Below are 19,176 nucleotides of genomic sequence, written 5' to 3' on the forward strand. Positions count from 1 at the left end.
GCAAAAGGGACAAAAAATATTTCTTCCTGTTCCAATTAAGAGAGCAAGTTAATAGCAAACCAGTGAAATTCATTCCCTCTCACCTCCCTATTTTGTCTTGAATCTAGTTGGGCATTCTGAAATATTCACATCCATCTGAGGTTTCATTTTCCAAGTCATTAAGATCAATTCAGTTTATGATTATTTTATGATTTGTTCATTCTTCCTGGCAAAGTAATTTTACCCGAAGTTAAACGTATTAGAAATGATTACTCAAAACTGAAATACATATAGACACTGAAGTTACAAAGTGCGATAGAAATAAGCAGCTCAAAAGGAGTAAAATGAAAACTTATGCTTCATGAATGAAGAATCAAGTTCAGACTGAAAGAGATTCACATTCTTGGCATAATATTAAATCCATGAACTAATTAAGAACTAATGCTGTCTAATTTTAATATTTTTTATATATTTTTAAAACTCTCGGTCTATGCCCAGTAATACATGAACTGTCATTTTCACATGAGTAAGCCTAAGTTTGCAGATATGATTAGGGAGAGGCAGGATACAGAAGTTTTATGGTCTATGGATTTTTGTTTCCACATGTAAATAAAATATTTCAGATGAAAGCAACATTTCACTGCAAAACCACAGAAGTCTAGAAACAGACATATTCTTTCTTCTCTTGCAAAAGTTTTACATAAAAGAAGGAAGCTAGGCTTCCTATGCTTTTGAAGGTTTCCAGTTTTTTTATAAGAGCTAGTGGGAAGTAAAAAGATTATCTTTTACACTGATGATTAATGTGTCAGTCTGAACTGTCATCATGTATTTCTTTCTTGCTTTTTAGTTAAGTAATTTAGAATCACACTTTTCAGCACTGCACCTACAAAACACAAGAAATTAATATAGCTATATAATGCTCAAAATCAGCCTATTAGCAGTTCCTCAAGGTTTGCCATACACCAGCCTGGGATATGCTTATACACAACTAGAACCATTCAAAAGATAAGAAATTAAACACATATATACAGTAACTAGCTTGTGTCAGACAAGTTCTGAACAAATTTTGCCTTTTCCTTCCTCTACTTCAGTTAAGATATAACAAATATATAAAGATATATGATAGATGAACAGTGATACCACCAGACATATTTGTGTCGATTATTATAAATCTGAGCCACTGAAGCAGTTCTTGAAAGTAGAGTTCACTAATTAGAACTCAAAAATGGACAGTTGTTTCCAATATTTTTTAAGTCAAAAAGGTGCAATGCATTTATCTACCACAGTAGTTCTGCTGTACTTTCCTAACAGTACATTTGATGTTTCAGTAAATTCTGAATTGTGACAGTGCCTTCAAAAGTGACCTTATCTCTCTGTCTCAAGTGTGTCCAAGCAAAATCTTGCCCCCATGGAAATCCATGACAAAACTTTTGCTTGATATAATAAAAAGTGGGATTCATTACCCCTGGATCTTACTACTATAAGGTTCTCTCAAAGGCAATATTAAAAAATGCATTGCTTCTATAAAAACAGTTATAGTAATATTATTATAGTACTATACTATAGTGTGTGTGTATATATATATATATAGTATATATAGTACTATACTATTATAGTATAGCATATTTTATGTAGATGCCGTAATTTTCCAAATTGGAAAACAAGAAGATCTCAGTTCTGGAACTTTGTCCCATTCCAGTTACATCCACTGTGTTGCTTTCCTGAAAACCACTGATTTAGCCTGCAGAGATGAGTAAGGAGTCATGAAGAAATTATACCTGCATGAAAGCACCTGACAAGAAATATGACATCCTATTTTATTCAATGAAAACTGAAGGGTTTGAGTGGCACCGAGGGGGGGCCAGGGCAGGGAAGAAGACAGGAAGAAATGTGAATTAAGTGGGACTGCTCTTTACTCTTCCATTCTTTGCATATGAAGATTAATATTCACAACATCTTACTACAGACAAGAAGAGAGTGTGAAGTCCAACTTTTTAAATTCTTCAACAGAACTGTCACAGCATGACATCATGTTACTAAGTATTGAGTAAATTACCATCCCTTACTTAAAAGCTGTCAGCTTTTAACTTGTAATAAAGAGATAATGGTAGGAGAAGAAAGGTGAAAGAAAAGCAAGTAAGAGAACTCCTGCCAAGGAGAGGCTACGGTAAGGTAGATTTAAACATGGGGGAAAACGCAGTAAAGGAAGATGGCTAGAAGTATATAATTAGCTATGCATCTGGACCCTGATGTGCTACTCAGGGCTGAAAGAGGCAGACAAGGGACTGAAAGAAGAAGCAGGCAAAACAGGAGGGGAGGACAGAAGTCCATGGAGGACATGGTACGAGCAGGAAAGAGATGATTTCACAGATCCACAAGGGAAGAGATCAGACTGTAGCTCTACAATCTAATGTACTGACAGTTAACAGGGCTACCTCAAAAATGAAGTTCCAACATGAAGAGAAAACTCTGACTACAGGCAATTTCCAGTCATCTCCCAGAGGGTGACATCTGCCCCTACACGCGCCATACACTCTGCACGGCAGAACACAGTCCCATCGCACAGTCCCGTCCTACTGCACCCCCCCAGCGAGTTCCATTGCCTGCACACCCATCAGCACCGGACACTGCACTGCGTCTGACTCACCCAGGCCCACTGCATCTGGACCCAGACACAGCTGTTTGAGCATGACAGAAAGACCTTCTTAGCCAAAGGGGTGATTTCAGTCTTCACTTCTCAAAGCTGGCAGACCTGGGCCTTAGTGGTGCTGCGACATCTGACCACTGGAGACAGGGACTGATGGGCACCCTGTGCAAGCGTGTTTCTTACTTCCTGATAGTAAAACATGTGCAGGTTCAGCCTTTAGAAACATGCATAAAAAAGCACTCAGCAATTGCCTTGCACAAGTGAGTGCACGTTAAAAGTAAGATTTCAAAGACATATAGGTGCCTCAGCAGCATTTTTGGTAACAGCCAGACCTTTTCTCCTGAGCCTGCCACTAGTTTGGAGCAAACAGTATTCCACTCCCATGCCAGCCGTGGCCTTGCACAGCACCTGTAAGGGCACAGCAGGCCTTGCTCCTGCCTGCCACCGAAGAGGCTTTGCCCTTGGGGGCACGCAGAGGAGTTGGTCCCTCAGTGGTTCACCCACCATGATTTCTCTCTCCCTTCCAGGCGTTTACACCACTGCTGGGACTCACTTCACCTCACCAAGCATCACCACACCTCATCCTGGCCTGTGGCATCTCATCCTCTCCCATGGCATCTCGAGCCTTGTTTTCTTGCAATTCCAGGTTGGGGTTACTGAAATTCATTATAAGTGTGAAGAGTTTGCAGCATGAGTAAGGATAAATTGAAACCAACACAAAATAGTTGTGGTAGAGGTGGCAACACAATCTTCCTTTCTACCAGCAAAGAGTTACTGAAAATGAAAAGTTGTCTATCATTAAAGACCTGAAATTACTCCTTGTTTCTATAATTATCTTAAACCAAAAAAATTGAGTGCCTAGTCATTAAAAAACATAAGCAACTCATAACATGTAGCTTTTGACTCAACACAAATGTTTCTATTTTCCTTATCTATTAGTTTAAATTAGTGCCAAGATATTCAGAAAAAAAGAAAGAAACCTAGTTCACAGGATTTAATGCTAAATGTAAGATGAAAATAATTGCTTCAAGTTTAATTAGAAGTGTATGAAGTAAACTATTTGAGAGAAAATATGATTGCTACCTGTGAAATAAGACATGTTCTTAGTGGAACTGAGTGATAGGACAGTTAATACCAATCTCATTTTCTCCTTATCTCTCTGAAGAAATCTATGAAGGAGAAGAAGGAAGCAAGCAAGAGGGAGAATACAATGCACTCTTAAATCAATAGGTCCATTGAGTACATATTTTGTAACATCCAGGAGAGTTAGAAATGTTAGTACTCGGGTTTATCATCATAGGTTTTTCATTCATTTGGCATTTGATATGTATTTATGCGAGATGCTGTAGTGGGCCACTGCAGAAGATAGTGTAACAAGGAGATAGTGATTTCACGCAGAATCTTGATACTTTAATTGTTGGCCTTTTTTGTGGGGACCCATACATCGACATGAGCAACGGCTATATGACCTGAGCACATGTCATGACATTAAATTTAAGAGTTTAAAATTCCTATTGTAGTCAATACCAATCTAAACAATACAGTCAATAGATTCCAGCAAACAATTTATTTTACTCTAAACACCTAGTCTCTAGTAAACTGAGCTACTCTTTGAGAGACTGTGAAAGATCTTATGGGACTCCTGTAAGAAATTAACGATAATGGCAGTTTATATACCTTCTAGTACAGTGCTTCAATGTATGTGCTCCCTTCTCAAAGTGAATCTCACCCCAGTGCTAGATTTTGTAACTAGAGCCTGCCTGCCAGCCAGTTCAGAGCAGTGATCATCCCATGTTGCTAAAAAAGCTGCTTTTTGAAAACTACCAGTAATCATCAGCCAGGAAGAGCCTGTCACCTTGCACTTCCTCAGGTTCTGCAGAACCTCTGTGTTCAAGATCTACCCCATACAAGTCACTAAGGGCAAGCAGGGCTTTCTGATTTGGTCTGATCCGTTTGCAAATGTTGGACTCCATGATAGATACTCCATTTCCTGAAATTAATTATAGGCAATCTTAACGCTAAAACTACCAACAGACATCAACAGCACTGCCAAGATAGCAGTTCCCCCACTTACAATAGCTTATTGAAAGCTATTGATTTTAGCCGCAGCAGAGACTGTATGCATCTAATAAATCAACTGCATGAACTAAATGCAATGAATGAAACTTCTTTCAAGTATTTTCTTATTTTGAGCCCTTTCAGTAAGCACTTCTCAGCAAGAATGGAGAAAAATAATCATCAGTCCGAGTCCTACATGAAATCCTTTGCTAGATGTAATTTGACAGTTAACATGAGGTAGAAAAGCATATGATCCCTGCCAGGCAGCAGGCTAACAGTATTATAGGATCACTAGTAGAAAAAAAATTCTTAGTGAGAAATTAAATAATGTTTGCTGACTCCCACCAGAGGTCAGTCACATCATAGGAATAAAATGAAAGTTACCAAAATTCTAAGTACTCACTGATTCTACTTATGATGGAAATTGACACTCAATTTTTGACCCAATTTAAAATTCTATTTCTACTTGGTTTATTGCACTATTCGTAGTTGGGATAAATGTATCCTGCTTTAATAACATAAGCGCAGGAGAAATTACAGAGCTTTGGTAAGAAAAAGAAGCAACTAGCTGAATAAACTTCAGTTTAGCTTCCTGGGACTGAGAAAGAACAAGAAACAATTCTGTAAAAACCTAAGGTGCTGGTAACCGTAACTAATGCTCTAGATAAGACTGTGTATGATGGACAGGGATAGCAATAAGCCAACACATTTCACCATGACACTCACATTACTTGAGCTGAAAGTCACAGAGAAGTTAGAAGTAGGATTTGTTCTTAGTAGTGTGGTAGAGCTAGACACCTGCATAAAGGAGATACTATGTATGCCTAGATTAATCAAGACTTTTAGTAGTTAGTAAAAATAATATTACTTTTCTAACTAACTAAAATCAAACACAATATAACAGAGATTGCACTGCTAAATAAAATCTCAGAATCCAGAGAAAATTACAGCTTTATGCACTCAACTGTGAGGAGTACTATCTAAATAAAAGGTTGCTATCCCTAACACGTGAAAGAGTAAGTATTAAAAGATTTTTCTGTTATACATATTTAACTTTTTTTTTTTCTCTGCTCATCACTTCTTAGACCACATCTGTAACACTGCATCTAGTTTTGGTCCCCCAACACAAGAAAGGCATCAACAAAAGGGAGTAAATTCAGCAGAGAACCACCAAGATAAAGCCATGAGCAACCTGGTCTGACCTCATGGCTCACCCTGCTTTGAACAGGAGGTTTGACTAGATTGTCTCAGAAGGCCCCTTCTAATCTGAAGCATCCTCCCATACTATCTTATGATCCTGTGAACCTGTCCTATGACCCACAGACCATCTCTTTTCCAGGAATAAACTTTAGGCAGTTCCAGTCATCCTATCTCAAGAGAATGAAGTAGAACTAGAAAAGATAAAGGCAGCAAGGATTGTCAGTTGAATTTACAGATTAAGTCTTAGCTAAGAGACAAAAAAGGCTAGATGTCTTCAACCTGTGAAGATGGCTGAAAAGAGCTATGAAAGCATGAATGACACACAGAAGATGAATAGAAAATTGTTATTTGCTACCTGTCATTAAAAAGGGAGCACATGGATTACCAGATGGATGTTTTAAAAGTAACAAATGCAGATGTTTTTCTGCAGGACTTTCAAAATAGAATTTAGTGTGCTGGGATGTTTTGGAGATCAAAAATTTAGGGGGATAGATAAATGCTGGGAGTACATATCCATCATCTGAATGTAACATTTAGTACAAGAATCTGATAGCTTATAATTGCCAAAAGATAAAATATAAGGACGGAAAGAATATATTTTTTCTTTATAGTCTTTGCATGTACCTCTGCTAGAAGCTTTTGCTGGAGATGGAATATAGTGCTTGTGGGACCTTTTGTATGACCAAGTTCCTAATTCATGATTGTCAAAAGGCATAATGTAGAGAGGGAAAGGCTGTATGGCTTTGTTCCTTACTGCCTCCGCACCTACTTCTTGTAATGACTGCTGCTGGATATGGAATATAGCGCTTGGGACTTCTGGTATGACCAAGTATGATTGTTATGGTCTTCAGGAAGATCATATAGGTTAAAACCTAACATAGGCTTCTAAGGAAGGAAGCAAATTCAGCAAAGATTTTCCCTGGCAGGTGGTGTGTGTTAGAGCTGCACACTTTCTGCCCAGTAAATCATATACAAAGTGATACCCTATCAACCTCTTCTCAGTTCCTTCTGCTAAAGAAGAATCTATTGGCAAGGTCAGGAATTAGATTGTAGGACAGATCTCCTCAAGCAATAGATTCTTTTTGTCCAGAGAACAGAGTAAGAAGACAATTTTCTTATTTGAGCATGCTTAGATACCAGCTACAGGGGGTTGAGTTGGCTTTAGGGAAAGAAATCAAGAACACTCTTTGGAGCTGTAGTTCCACAGTTCATGGGCTACCTCTCCACTGTTCACATTGCACTGACACAAACACAGCAACGGTGATGAAGTGAGTTGAATCAGGAGATTGTTCTGTCTGAAAAATAATTCAAGGAAAAATAGTTGTTCAGTAAACAAGAAAGTTCCATGCTGCAAGTCACCATCCAGATGCACAAACAAATGGAGGGAACCAGTAGAAGAGAAAAACAATAAAATGTTGACCAATAAACGTCTGTGGAGTAAAAGCCCACATGATGTACCTGATGACTCTAGGCTGGTGGAGTTGGATCCAGTGGAATGCATTTTGTGACTCGGATTTGACGGGATTAGTCAATGTGTAAAACGATAGTCTGCAGTTCTTTTCAGTCCCTCAGCATGGAGCAAAGGCCTCTACCATCAAGGCGCAGCTATAGCTACATGGCTCAAAATTCGTGTCATCTTAAAATGCTTAGCTTAACAACAGCGTCGTCCGGTGGTATGAGACCACTGCTCCGCGGAGGTCGTCGGGGCGCGTAAAACCGGCCCTTCCCTCCCGACACCGGTTTCTGACCCCTCACGGCAACGGGGAGGGCGGCTTGCCGGCTCGGGAAACGTCCCCGCTCCCAGCAGGCCGAAACCCGCACAAAAGAGCGGAGCCGGGCTCGGGGTTCGCCCCCCTCAGTGTCCCGCCTCAGGTCACACTGACGCGGCCGTTAACGGCTGAAGCGCGAGCCGCCACTGGGGTCTCCTCAGGGAGCCGCGGAGCAAGCCCCGCCCGCGCGCCCCAGAGGCTCTCAGGTAAGGCCGGCACCGCCCGCCCCGTTGCTAAGTAACGCGATCCCCGCCTCCGCCCGCCGGCGGCCGGCGCCTCCCACCAATGAGCGCGCGGCGGGGGCGGGCCCGCCGGGTTGCCCGGGAGACGGGGCTGGTTTCCCCCTGTGGGGTGGTGGCGGCAGTCGCGCTGTCGGCGCTGCGGGACGGCAGGTGAGGGGAGCGGTCACCGAGCTCCGCAGCCGGGCCGGGCCGGGCCGGGCCGGGCCGGGCCGGAGGTGGGTGAGCGGTACGGTGATTCTCGCCCTGCCGTGTGGCGGGCGGGGGGCGGCCCAGCCCGGGTGTCCGAGCTCGCCCGGTGCGGGCCCGGGTGTCCGGCGGGCGGCGGCTCTGTGGGGCTGGGCCGGGCCGCGCCGCCCCTCGCCCACCTGCGGCCCGGGAACGGAGCCGCCCTGGGGAGCTGTCGGGGCTCCGGGCGGTTGTGTGAAGCGTCCGGGAGCGGGCTGGCGGTGTTGTTGGGGTTTTGCGTTGCTTTGGGGACTCTCCCACTGTGCCCCTGTCTCTGTACAAACGTGCTTGTGTGGAAACGTAAACTTAAAATCGAGTAAAGGCGGAGGCAGCGCTTTAGAGGAAGCAAACTGCCTGGAAAACGCTTTCCCTCCGCAGGGAGGGAGAGCCTTGGGCTTGTTTATATTTCACATGCTTTTCCCAGCTGGGACAAGCGCGGGAGAGGGGAGCAAAAACAAACTTAGGGAGTTAAAAAAAAAAAAAAATTGTTCAAGCACAAAAGCAAACTCCAGGCTAAGCAAACAAAGCTTATGAAAACAAATTGAAGACAGAAGACCCCGCAAATGAAGAAATAAGTGTTTAAAGTGGGTTGGTTTTTTTCAGTTAAATAAATTCCTCTGATATCTTAAGAGATGTTGCTTTATGTAGAAATGGTCACGCGGCAATTTGAGAAACTGTGTTGGAAGGCTTGAAAATGGCAGGCATGAAATCAAAGTCTGAGTGAGATCTTTAATTACTTGGAATGCTGTAGTAACTAGCAGAATCCTGGATTTAGAAATCAACGAAGACCTTTGTGTTCTTAATAACTGGCTTAACCACTGCATGATATAGAACATAAATTCTTGGAAGCTTCCATTTCAAGCCCCAAAACTCATTTCAATAATATCTTTCAGATGGCTGTGCAGTCAGTCTTTCAGAAATGTCACAGGCTAGGGAGTCTGTTGTGGCTCTTTCTAACTAATTCTAGACTCTTTTCTGTGTTAGGAATGTAAAGCTTTCTGGTTTTATGCCTCATTTAAAAATTTTGTCATGACATCATGCAGTTTCCTGCTATTCATAAGAGCATTTAGGAGGAAGAATTCAGATAATAAACATGTATCATAAAGAATCAGATGTTTTTCAAACTTAAGCAAAATGTTATTTTGCTTAAGTTATTCATGGTAAGATGTATTTCACGTTGTTTTAAATAAAGCTCAAGTTGCTAACCTTTGCACTTCCTAATTTTTTTGTAGTCCTAAAATAGGGGAAATTCACTTAGGTTGTGCCATTTGCAAATAAATTGTTTCCTGATTAAAAGCACAACTCTAAGTTACTGATGTATTTTAGGGTTTCTACTGGAGAACAAGTGCCTTGCACAAATCAGGCTAACTTTCTATTATTGTTATTTATGTTTTGCATATCAGAACTGTTGAAAAGCTTCAGTTAACAGTGCAATCATCTTTGGCTAATTGTTGTAACCCATATAGAGACATGGTGATCTAAAGAACTTGCAGAGGTAATATGGAGTATGTATGGAGTAACACAGATAATGCAAAAATTTTGAAATATCTTGGGAGTATTGTTTTACCTTTTTTTTTGTAACTTATTAATTATTCTTCCTGACAAGAAATCTACTGTCTTCTTCCATCTGTCAGTTTCAATGGAAGTGTCATTCTGTGCATTGTATTACACCAAATCTTGGACTGATTGAGTAGCTCTGGCTATTTAAAGGACGCATTACACAATGATAAACTTGTAGTCTGGTCATCTGCTGTGAGGAAAATTTCTACATACAAACAACAACATAAGAAAGTCCTCACTGAGTTTGACTAATGGTCCATTTAACTCAGGCCAGTATTTTATTTCTAGCAGTGGTAATAGGAGATGATAACTTAGTGAAGGCAGTATTTCCTCTTCCTGCAGTCTGTGAGTCAGAGTTGATATGGACAATAAGAGTTACTTAAGCAAATCCTGGTGAAGATATCGCATAACGCATATATTTTGTTAATAAGGCAAAAGATATGCAGCACAATAAGAGAAGTAGTATCAATACATCATTTGATTTCTAGCAACTGGCTATGAGAACTGAGAATTCACCTGTAGGGTATAGGCAATTCGGTGATATAGTGTCGTTCAGGCTAGCAATTTTTTAAAATGCCGTATCTAAAATGTTTAAATTCATCTCTCTTGAATATGCTAACCAAACATAGTGCATGAGTGCCCGGTATAATGGTGTTAAGCTTTCTTCTGTGTTGAAAATAGCTTTCCTAACACATTTTACATCTCTTCTCATGGCCACATGCCGTTGATGGCTCGTACTTTTCCTATGGTTTATCACATCCAATGCTTGACTGATTTTGTAAGGGTTTTCTTTTCTTCTCTCTCTTCTTGTTGCACTATAGATGTGTAATTCTTACTCAATTTCATGGTCTCTTGAAACCAATCATCTCTACTCACAGGTTTTTTTTGGGGGGGATAGGGTTTATCCCATCCCTTCAATTTATATGTTTTGAGATCTTCTATTTTGTTTCTGTCTTGGATGTAATTGTTTGCATTTACTTGTGCCATTAGACTTCCTGCTTTTGCCTCTTACTCAGTAGCTTCTTTCTTAATGAGATGTAAATTGCTTAGTTTATTGATAGTCTAAACCCTAATCTCTTTGGTTTTGATTTTCTGTATACTCTTTTTCAATCCAGTTAAAGAATCATTTGGAGTTTTTATGCTAGGGTTGATTCCACCCCCTGCCACGCACACACAGGCAAATCAAGGTCTGAGAGCACTAATTAATGCTACTGTTTTTATCATCTTAACTTCCTTTTCAAGTTGTTACCTATTATCTGAATGTGCCTGTAGTGGGAGACTGATAATGATGGAATCAAAGAGGATAAGTCAGATCCCGGAGATCAATTCCATATATAAGTTTAAATGCCAGGAAAGAAAAATTACAACATCCACTTTCAGATGTGAGGTTAGTGTTGAGAACAGCTCTCTAATCATTTGTTACTAACCTACGCACGTTTTTTTATACTTAACCTGCAGGCTATGAACATGCATGTAGTTGTATGCCATTCAGACTTCCAGAGAATGGAGTACAATCTTGTTGCAGTTGAAGAGGCATCTTTTTTTGGAGGCTGTTGTGGTGTATGTTTTTTGGGGTTCTTTTTGCTTTTGTGGTTATTGGAGCGCACAAGTGGCCCTTCAGGTGTCTGAACAGAACTGTTAAATTGACTGCTCTGTAAAAGTTCTTAGGGCATAAAATCTCCATGTTTTGTCTTGGAGACAAATTTTTCAAGACTTTATCTGTTTTGCCAATAAAATCAACTCAGTCTTGCCTGTGTTTGGCTTTAACTAGTTTTCCGAATTTGGGAAATTAGTATTAGCAGATGTGTGAGAAGGTATGGTTTGTACAAGAATATACAGCTGGATGTCATCTACACTTTGGCTATCAACCAAATCCATTAACAAATACATACAGATGATGAACAGCACAGGGACATGACCAAGATCCGAGGGATTTTAAATGTTACCTTGAGCTTCACAGCTAGAGAGAATTATTCTTTTTTCATTAATTTGTTTTACCTACTTTCAAATTGTTTTCTGTGGGCTTGTTTGTGGTTCAGATGTTGAAATTTCTTTCTGAAAAGGAAACTTCTTGGTATGTTGGGATGTTAAATATACTGAGGAAGTGTGTTTGTTATTTCTTATATCTGCCATAGAAATGTACATAAATATACATTAGATTACAAGTGCTATTATCTGAACATCCAAATCAGCAAAATATAGTTGAAAAATAATTCAAAGTATTTACTTTAAAATGTGTTCATTATCATTCCAGACAGGGATTTGCACTATTATAATCTAACATGTTTCTGAAGAATGTGTTAGAATGGAATGACTTACAGTCTAGCCAGACATAGATGAATCCTATGAGCATGATACAAAAGGTACATGCAACATTGTTCTTGCCATGTTAACTGTTTGCTTTTTTAAAAAAAAAATTTTTCAGAAGTAGGGGCACTTCAGCTTTGACTACATCCAAATTTTATATGTGTAGTGATTATGAAACTGAAACTGAGACAAGCATTTTAGTATAGACAGAACTTTATGAATAAGGCTACAATTTTTCTCCATACCTATGTAGTGTGCCCTTTTTTCTTTTTTTTTGACCAAGGAATTTGAAAATCAAAGAGATTTAACTTTCCCTTTTCTTAAATGTTGTATGTATTCTTCGCAGAATTTGAATGGAACCTTCTGCTAAGCCATAGTAACAGTGGTACTGTGTATATAAACATTCTAATTTTGATTTTTTTTTTGAGATGTTATTTTCTTAAAAAGAGAAAAAGACTATAAAAGTTTCATTGAATTTATTTTTCAAGATCCAATTATGGAACATCCTTAGGAAGCTATGTGATCACGTCTAATCCACTGCTATTGTTGGCAGCTAGAGCCTAATCTCCTCCATAAACTGATAAAGCTCAGTCTTAAAAGTAGCTATGTTTTTGTCCTTGTACTCTTGTGGGAAGGTTGTTGTAAAGTCTCATCCTGGTGCAGATCTGGTGATGATGATGGTGTTACACGTCTGTTACTAACAGCTTATTTTAATCACTATGAGGTGGCCTGGTTATCCTCTATCTCATCTTGTCCTGATAAATCCACACAGCTTGTTAGGAAAGAGCAAGGAGGGGGAAAAATAAAAAGTACAATCATTTAGAGCCCTGCTTATGTTTGTACTATTAGTATCTTGGGAGGAGTAGGGGAAATCTAATTCTTAACTGAGCTCATATGACATAAGATCACTGAGACGTAGGTCTGCTCTGTCATTATTGTATGATTGCTTATTGAACAGCCTTACTGTCAATGTTGTGGTTTAGAATTTATTTTAGCATATTTAGGATCATTACATGATTCATATTCTCAGTGTAAAGGTTCTTAAAGCACTAATTAATAAAACTGAGGCTTTTTTACTAGATATTGATGTAATGAATTTACATGATGCTATACAAATTGTGAAAATGATTTTTTATACTCTTCTAATTTAAAGAATTTTTAAAGTATTTTGTACTTGGGTTTTTTGTTGCATGTTTTTTTAATGACGCCATTAATTCCTGTAATGATTTTTCATGGCTTCAAAACGTGTCAAAAGAGAAAATGCATAATCTTTAGTATATAGTTATTTGGTAGATAATTTTTAGTGCTATGATGGGACATTATGAAATAATGTCAACATGGATTGACAGAATTTTGTAATAGAATTGGGTACAGTGAGTCTGGAGACAAGCTTACTGAAATATGAATTTTTGAGGTGTAAATATAGTAAATTAATTGAAAATCATTCTTAGTTTTGAAACGTAATGCTACTGATTGGCAAGTATACATCCAATTTGGCTTTTTAAAGACATTACAAACATAAATGTCTAAATATTTGTCTATATAATATTTAAGCAGAAACATAAACAGTGGTTGGAAATTTATTTGGAAAAGTGCATGGTTAATTGGGCACAGTATATCAACTACAGATTATTAAATAATAGAAAATTTGGTGGCAAAAGTGGAAGATCAAGGTAGAGCGGTTTCTTACCTCTCTTCTGTTATTGAAGGTATTTCTTTGTAACTGAAATGCATTGGTGACTTCAGATATAGCTAGATAACATGGGAGAATAGTATCAGCTTGTTCATTCCAATGGCATTTAGATCATTGTTTTCAGATGTATTCTTCTATCCTTTGTTTTCTAGGTAAACTATATATGTATGCTATATTTAGGAATATGTTTTAGTGTGTAGAGGTTGAGGCCACTATACTCTTCGGCTTCTCCTTTCAGACCCTTAAGGTCATGTCTTTGTAGAGAGCGAGGTAGTGGCTTATTCTCATAACAAAAAAAAATCTGCACTGAAGTGTCTGTAGGTAAGATCAACTTTCATATCAAATACAAATAGATAAACGTTGGTTGGTTGGTTGGTTGTTGTTTTGTTTTGTTTGTTTTTTTTGTAATTCTTTAACTTCGTAGTGCTGACCTTTAGCCACACATTGTAAGCATCACAATTTGTAACATTGCTTCCATTTTATCCTTCTCACTTTTTTGGGTTTTTTGTATTTATGCCTAGCCAATCAAACTTTGGGGCCAAGTATTCAGGTCTTCTATCTGCAGCACTGGAAGTAGTAACCTCTACTAACTCACACTACTCTCAAATTGCACATCCTTATTATCCTATAAGGCAGAATCATTAAAAGCAGTTGGCAAAACCTAATTAATATCTTACTCCTGCTGGACGTTATCTTAAAAGAAATTTCATAGTGTATGGGCTCTCTGTCCTGCCTAATGTCCACACTTAAGGTAACTAAAGGTTGTCATTGTCAATAAAGTAAGTCTTCACTTGGAATTAAATCCTGTCCTACTTGAAGCTAGAAGACATTTCTGATTCTGAAATCAGGTTGAACTGTTCAATATTCAACATTTTTTGAGAATAATTTGATTTAGGAAACCAAATAAGGATTAAAGAACCTTTTACTGGGGCTGGATTGATCCGTTGTCTCTTCAGACAGTAGTTCTGTGAATATGTATGTTTTCTGTTATCCTTGACAGATGATGCTCATAAACTTGAGAAGAAATTTCTTCTAGAATCTCAGTATCTTTGGGACTGTACATGTTACTAACTGGTAAAGCTGGCAAAAAATTTTCTTTTAGATGTGTAGCAAAAGTATAGACCTTTTTCACCAGTATCAACAGCTTATGTGAAGGATTCCAAAAGTTATTTCTTCCGTCACTATATTCTGTAGTGGCACGTAGCTGCTTGTGGTAGCAGATCACGTACAGGCGCACACACACAGCCACCCTACCTGCTTTGCAGTCACTTCTGGCTCCTGGCTCCTCTACTTTGCAAAGTAGCTTACTCCTGCTGCTCCCTGTTGATCTTACCACAGGCAGATAAGAGCCCTGCTCCTAATGGAAAATCCCTCAGAGTCCAGACCGAGAAATAAGGAATAAAGGCTGCACAGTTATGTGAAGGGGAGAGAACAGCATCCATGGTCCTGTATTGCCCAGCTGCCTCTATAGAGTTGTAGAAGCTGGCCTTCTGAGCACACTGGCTTATTCATAGCCCTGAGGCACAACCTCAGTGTCACAGTGGGATGTGGTGAGGGCTGTGTACAGGTGGACAATGCACTTGAATACGTGCTAATATGACTGTGGTAGCAGGAGGTGCTAATTGTGAAATGACCCAGAACAGCATTAAATCTAGAATGCTATTTTTTAGTGCTTTTTAGTTAGCTTATTTTGTGTATCTCACTTGCCTTTTAAAATGCACATGGCAATGTAAAAAAGCCAAAGTGCTGAGCCCAGCAAGATATCTTGGGTTTCTCTAAAGTTCTTATATGTATTCCTCAAAGTTTTATGTTACAGCACTCGCAGCTTTGCAATTTCCACCTTGAATGATGAGAAGTTAATGTTTGCAAGTGCTAAATAGTAACAGACCTTTTTGACTTGAAATATACATTGATATTATTCTTGTCATATCATATATTTATGTATTAGTTATTACGTATGTGTAACAATTTTAGCTTCTACCTACTTTGCCAGAATTGTTTCCTCTAGCAGTTACATCCTGACCCTGAAAAGTGTGAAGTGATTCTATCACCCACTGAAATGAGAGTACCTAGCTCCAAAGGGAGGACTGTGAAATGTCTGCAGCATAGGCTTGATCATAAAATCATAGAATATCTCAAGTTGGAAGGGGCCCATAGGGATCATCAAGTCCAACTCCCTGCTCCTCACAGGACTACCTAAAACTAAACCATATGACTAAGAGCATCATCCCAGATGCTCCTTAAACTGACAGGCTGGATGCTGTGTCCGCTTCCTGGGGGAGCCTGTTCCAGTGACCGACCACCCTCTTGGTGAAGAACCTTTTCCTAGTGTCCAGTCTGAACTTACCCTGACACAGCTTCATTCCATTTTCTCGTGTCAGCTCAAGGATTAAAATATTGTTTATGCATGAAATGAATAAGGTCTGGTTTATCTTTTTATTCCCTCTGGAATATTGCAAATACATTTATTGGGCAATCTATTGTAAGGCTTTCTTAAAGATGTCCCTTTTGGTCTGATCTATTGAAGTGCTTTATTAACATTCACTGCTTGAGCAAAAAGTCTCTTTGGTTTTTTTTTTTGCTTTGACATCATAGTACCTTTTGTTTCAGGATCATCAGGAAGCATGGGCTAAATGGATATGGATACTGTATGAAATAATTTTAGGTTTTCCGTATTTTTATTGTAATATTTAGTACATGCAGTTTTATTCATCCTCCACTGGAGTATTATTATACTTATAATAATTTTTGCAGCAGTTGGAGGTGAATGATGGAATCAGCAAACATGTAACAGACCCATGATTCATTTGCAGCTACTAGACTTTCTTGTCTTTATTTTTCAAGTATAATTTAGCACGAAGATTTTTACTTTATTTACAGGTAATTGTAACAGATATCTTTTAGCAGTTAAATTTCCATCTGCTATCCTATCGTGTCCGTGCCTTTGAGCTGATGGTATCACCCATTTATTGAAAGAATTATACAGTATCCATATTAATTTAGCCCATGCTTCCCTGATGATCCAGAAACTAAATGGGAACCACAATGTTAGTCTCTCTTGAGTCTCATTGTTTTAACAGGTTGTTATTGAGACTAGAAAATTCAGTTCACATATATTGTGGAACAGCTATATTCAAAACAGAAACAAATTTGTTCCTGTTGAACTACATGTAATTGCTCAAGATTCTGAATGATGCTATGTGCCCTTATAAAGAGAGCAGCATGAAAGCAACAGCTTTCCTAAATGCACTAGTATTAATTTATTTGAAACCATGATTTCGGGGTATAACAAGTAATAATAATGTGCATATGATTTGTTTAGTAAGTTGTGAAATTTTTATTCATAGGAGTGGTGTCAGTAACATTTTATCATTTAGTCACAGACTGTGGGTATGGTCAGGCATTTTTTCAGCTGTATGAATAGAGGTGTCTGAATTAATCCTGTGTTTCCCATACAGCCTATGAGACCATGCAGTTCAGGGCACTTTGCATTGTTTGTGTTTGAGCTGAAGTCTCAAAGGGCAAGTAATCTGAAAAATTGCGGCAGTGTGGTGGGAAGTTCCTCTGTATGTTCTTGTGTGTATATGTTTATCTGGAGGACTGTATAACCACAAAAAATCTGCTAATCTGGGAATGCTAATTCCCATAAATATAGTGGGTTTCTTGATTTAAATTTTCATTATTTTGCACATGTGGTTTGGTTTTTTAGTTGGGTTCCACCCACCCCACCCCCCTTTGGGTGTCATAATTTCTGAGTAAGCGGTTGGAAAGCAAAAGTATTGCTGCTTTTCTTTATTTCCCCACTCAGTATCTGAGAATGTAGCTTGCTTATACAGTAACCTTAATGGAAACTATGTGTTCTAGAGTAGGACTGGTAATGACACTGAATTGCTCTTTGGAAGTGGTAAGTCATGTTGATTACTAACTCCAGGTTAATAACTGGTACTTCCAGCTGTTCCTTTCCTTCTTTGTTTATTTCTTGAGCAATTGACTGCACAGTCTAACTTTTGCATTTGTTATGAATTTTGTGAAACAGCTCATGAAGGCAGAGGTTGTCTGGGTTCTAGATTTCTAAAGAAAGTGGGGTTTTTTAGTTCTTCATAACTGCTGTTGAGAATTTGATAGTTGCTGCAACCACACAGTCAGGAAGATTTGTATGATAACATCTCCTAAACAGCACAGCTGAGGAAGTGTCCTGCTGCAGTACTGAATTGTGGTGTGAGCAATACAGCTTTTATTCCTCTCTTTACCTCTTGTTTTCATTGGTATAATGCACTGTGAAATCTGATGTGAAACTTGGGAGCATATGAAAGAAGGATAATTAGCTGCAGAAGGAATAAATTCAGTCAGATATGTGAAACTTTCCTGAGGGAGAGAAAAGAAGCAGATGCATTCTGATGAATTAGTGAAAATTAGGCTTTTTAAATTTCCCAGCCTGTCTGTAGCTGAGCCCTTCAGGCTGTGCTGGCTGTGAACAGAGGTGCGGTTCTTTTCTTCTTTCTTTTTTTCCCTTTTAAAAAAGAAGTTGTTAAATATAATATGTTTGGCACTTGCTATAATCATGGCCCCTCCTACTGTGCCAGCTGAAACCACTCCCTACATAACCAAAAGATATCACTTCCCATGACTCTGAAGGTATTTTACATTTCAATATGAGCTTTTGTGCACTGAACCACATTTCTTACAGACAGTACATTTGAAAAGAGGAAAAATAATCTTTTAGGAAACAAATGAGAATGTATCAAACAGCACCTCATTTTCAGAGCTCAGAAGCATTGTAAAATTGAGCACGAAGCATTAACCTGCTTTAATTTAAAATACTGGAATATGTAATCTAGTAATTGTTTTGGTATTGATTTCTGTTTTCCAGCTCAGAATCCAATACATACAACATTTAAATTGATGCTAAAAGTATTTCAGATTATATATTTACGAATTTAAATCTTATTAATGTAGAATCATATCACAGGGTTCAGATGTGATCTTTGGGTAGCTTCTTGTAGTTTTGAGTAAATTTTAACACAGGACTCAATGTACTTACATGTGTCCAGGTTCTGTATTTTTTTATTTCAACTGTGCCTTCTGTCATGGCTTGGATGACTTATATTTCGCACTGGTTTGATGAAGATGATTGGTATGAAGGACAACAACGAGTAAGAATTAATATTTTTCTCTTTTATTTTATATTTTTCTTCTTTAAGCTGCTGTTTATTATATTACTAATTCCAAAAGTAATATTCCCATAGAGGTACTAAGAAGGGATTTTTAGTAGTTTTAATGAGGTCTTGAATTATAGATAAGCATATCTGAAATGAGTTCTTTGAAAATTAACATTGCTAGCTGGATAAAAGATATTGGAAGCTTGGTGGCCATCTACTTGCATTTTTTAGATTGCATAATTTAATGAGTATTAATTCTTTAATATGTAATGAGGTAGAAATCAAGCATTTAATTTTATTGTATTAGGAGGAATTAATGTACTGTGCATGAAGTAAA

General features: G+C 38.5%; 1 protein-coding gene across 3 annotated transcripts in view; it reads left to right on the forward strand.

Annotated features, from left to right (window-relative positions):
• Nucleotides 1-7,987: 7,987 nt before the first annotated feature.
• The window catches only part of WDR17 (WD repeat domain 17), a 59,576-nt gene continuing 48,387 nt past the window's right edge, over nt 7,988-19,176 (forward strand). For 2 of the 3 annotated variants that reach the window (XR_012660333.1, XM_075091165.1), the window contains exon 1: nt 7,988-8,045. Coding sequence is in view for 1 of the 3 variants with exons in the window: in XM_075091166.1 (XP_074947267.1) it covers nt 18,768-18,833 (66 nt within the window). In the remaining 2 variants the exon portion in view is untranslated. Of the gene's footprint in view, nt 8,046-18,752; nt 18,834-19,176 lie in introns of those variants that run through there. The other variant, XM_075091166.1, reaches the window with a different exon arrangement.

Source organism: Phalacrocorax aristotelis, chromosome 4 (assembly GCF_949628215.1).
Source record: "Phalacrocorax aristotelis chromosome 4, bGulAri2.1, whole genome shotgun sequence".
Classification (NCBI taxonomy): Eukaryota; Metazoa; Chordata; class Aves; order Suliformes; family Phalacrocoracidae; genus Phalacrocorax; species Phalacrocorax aristotelis.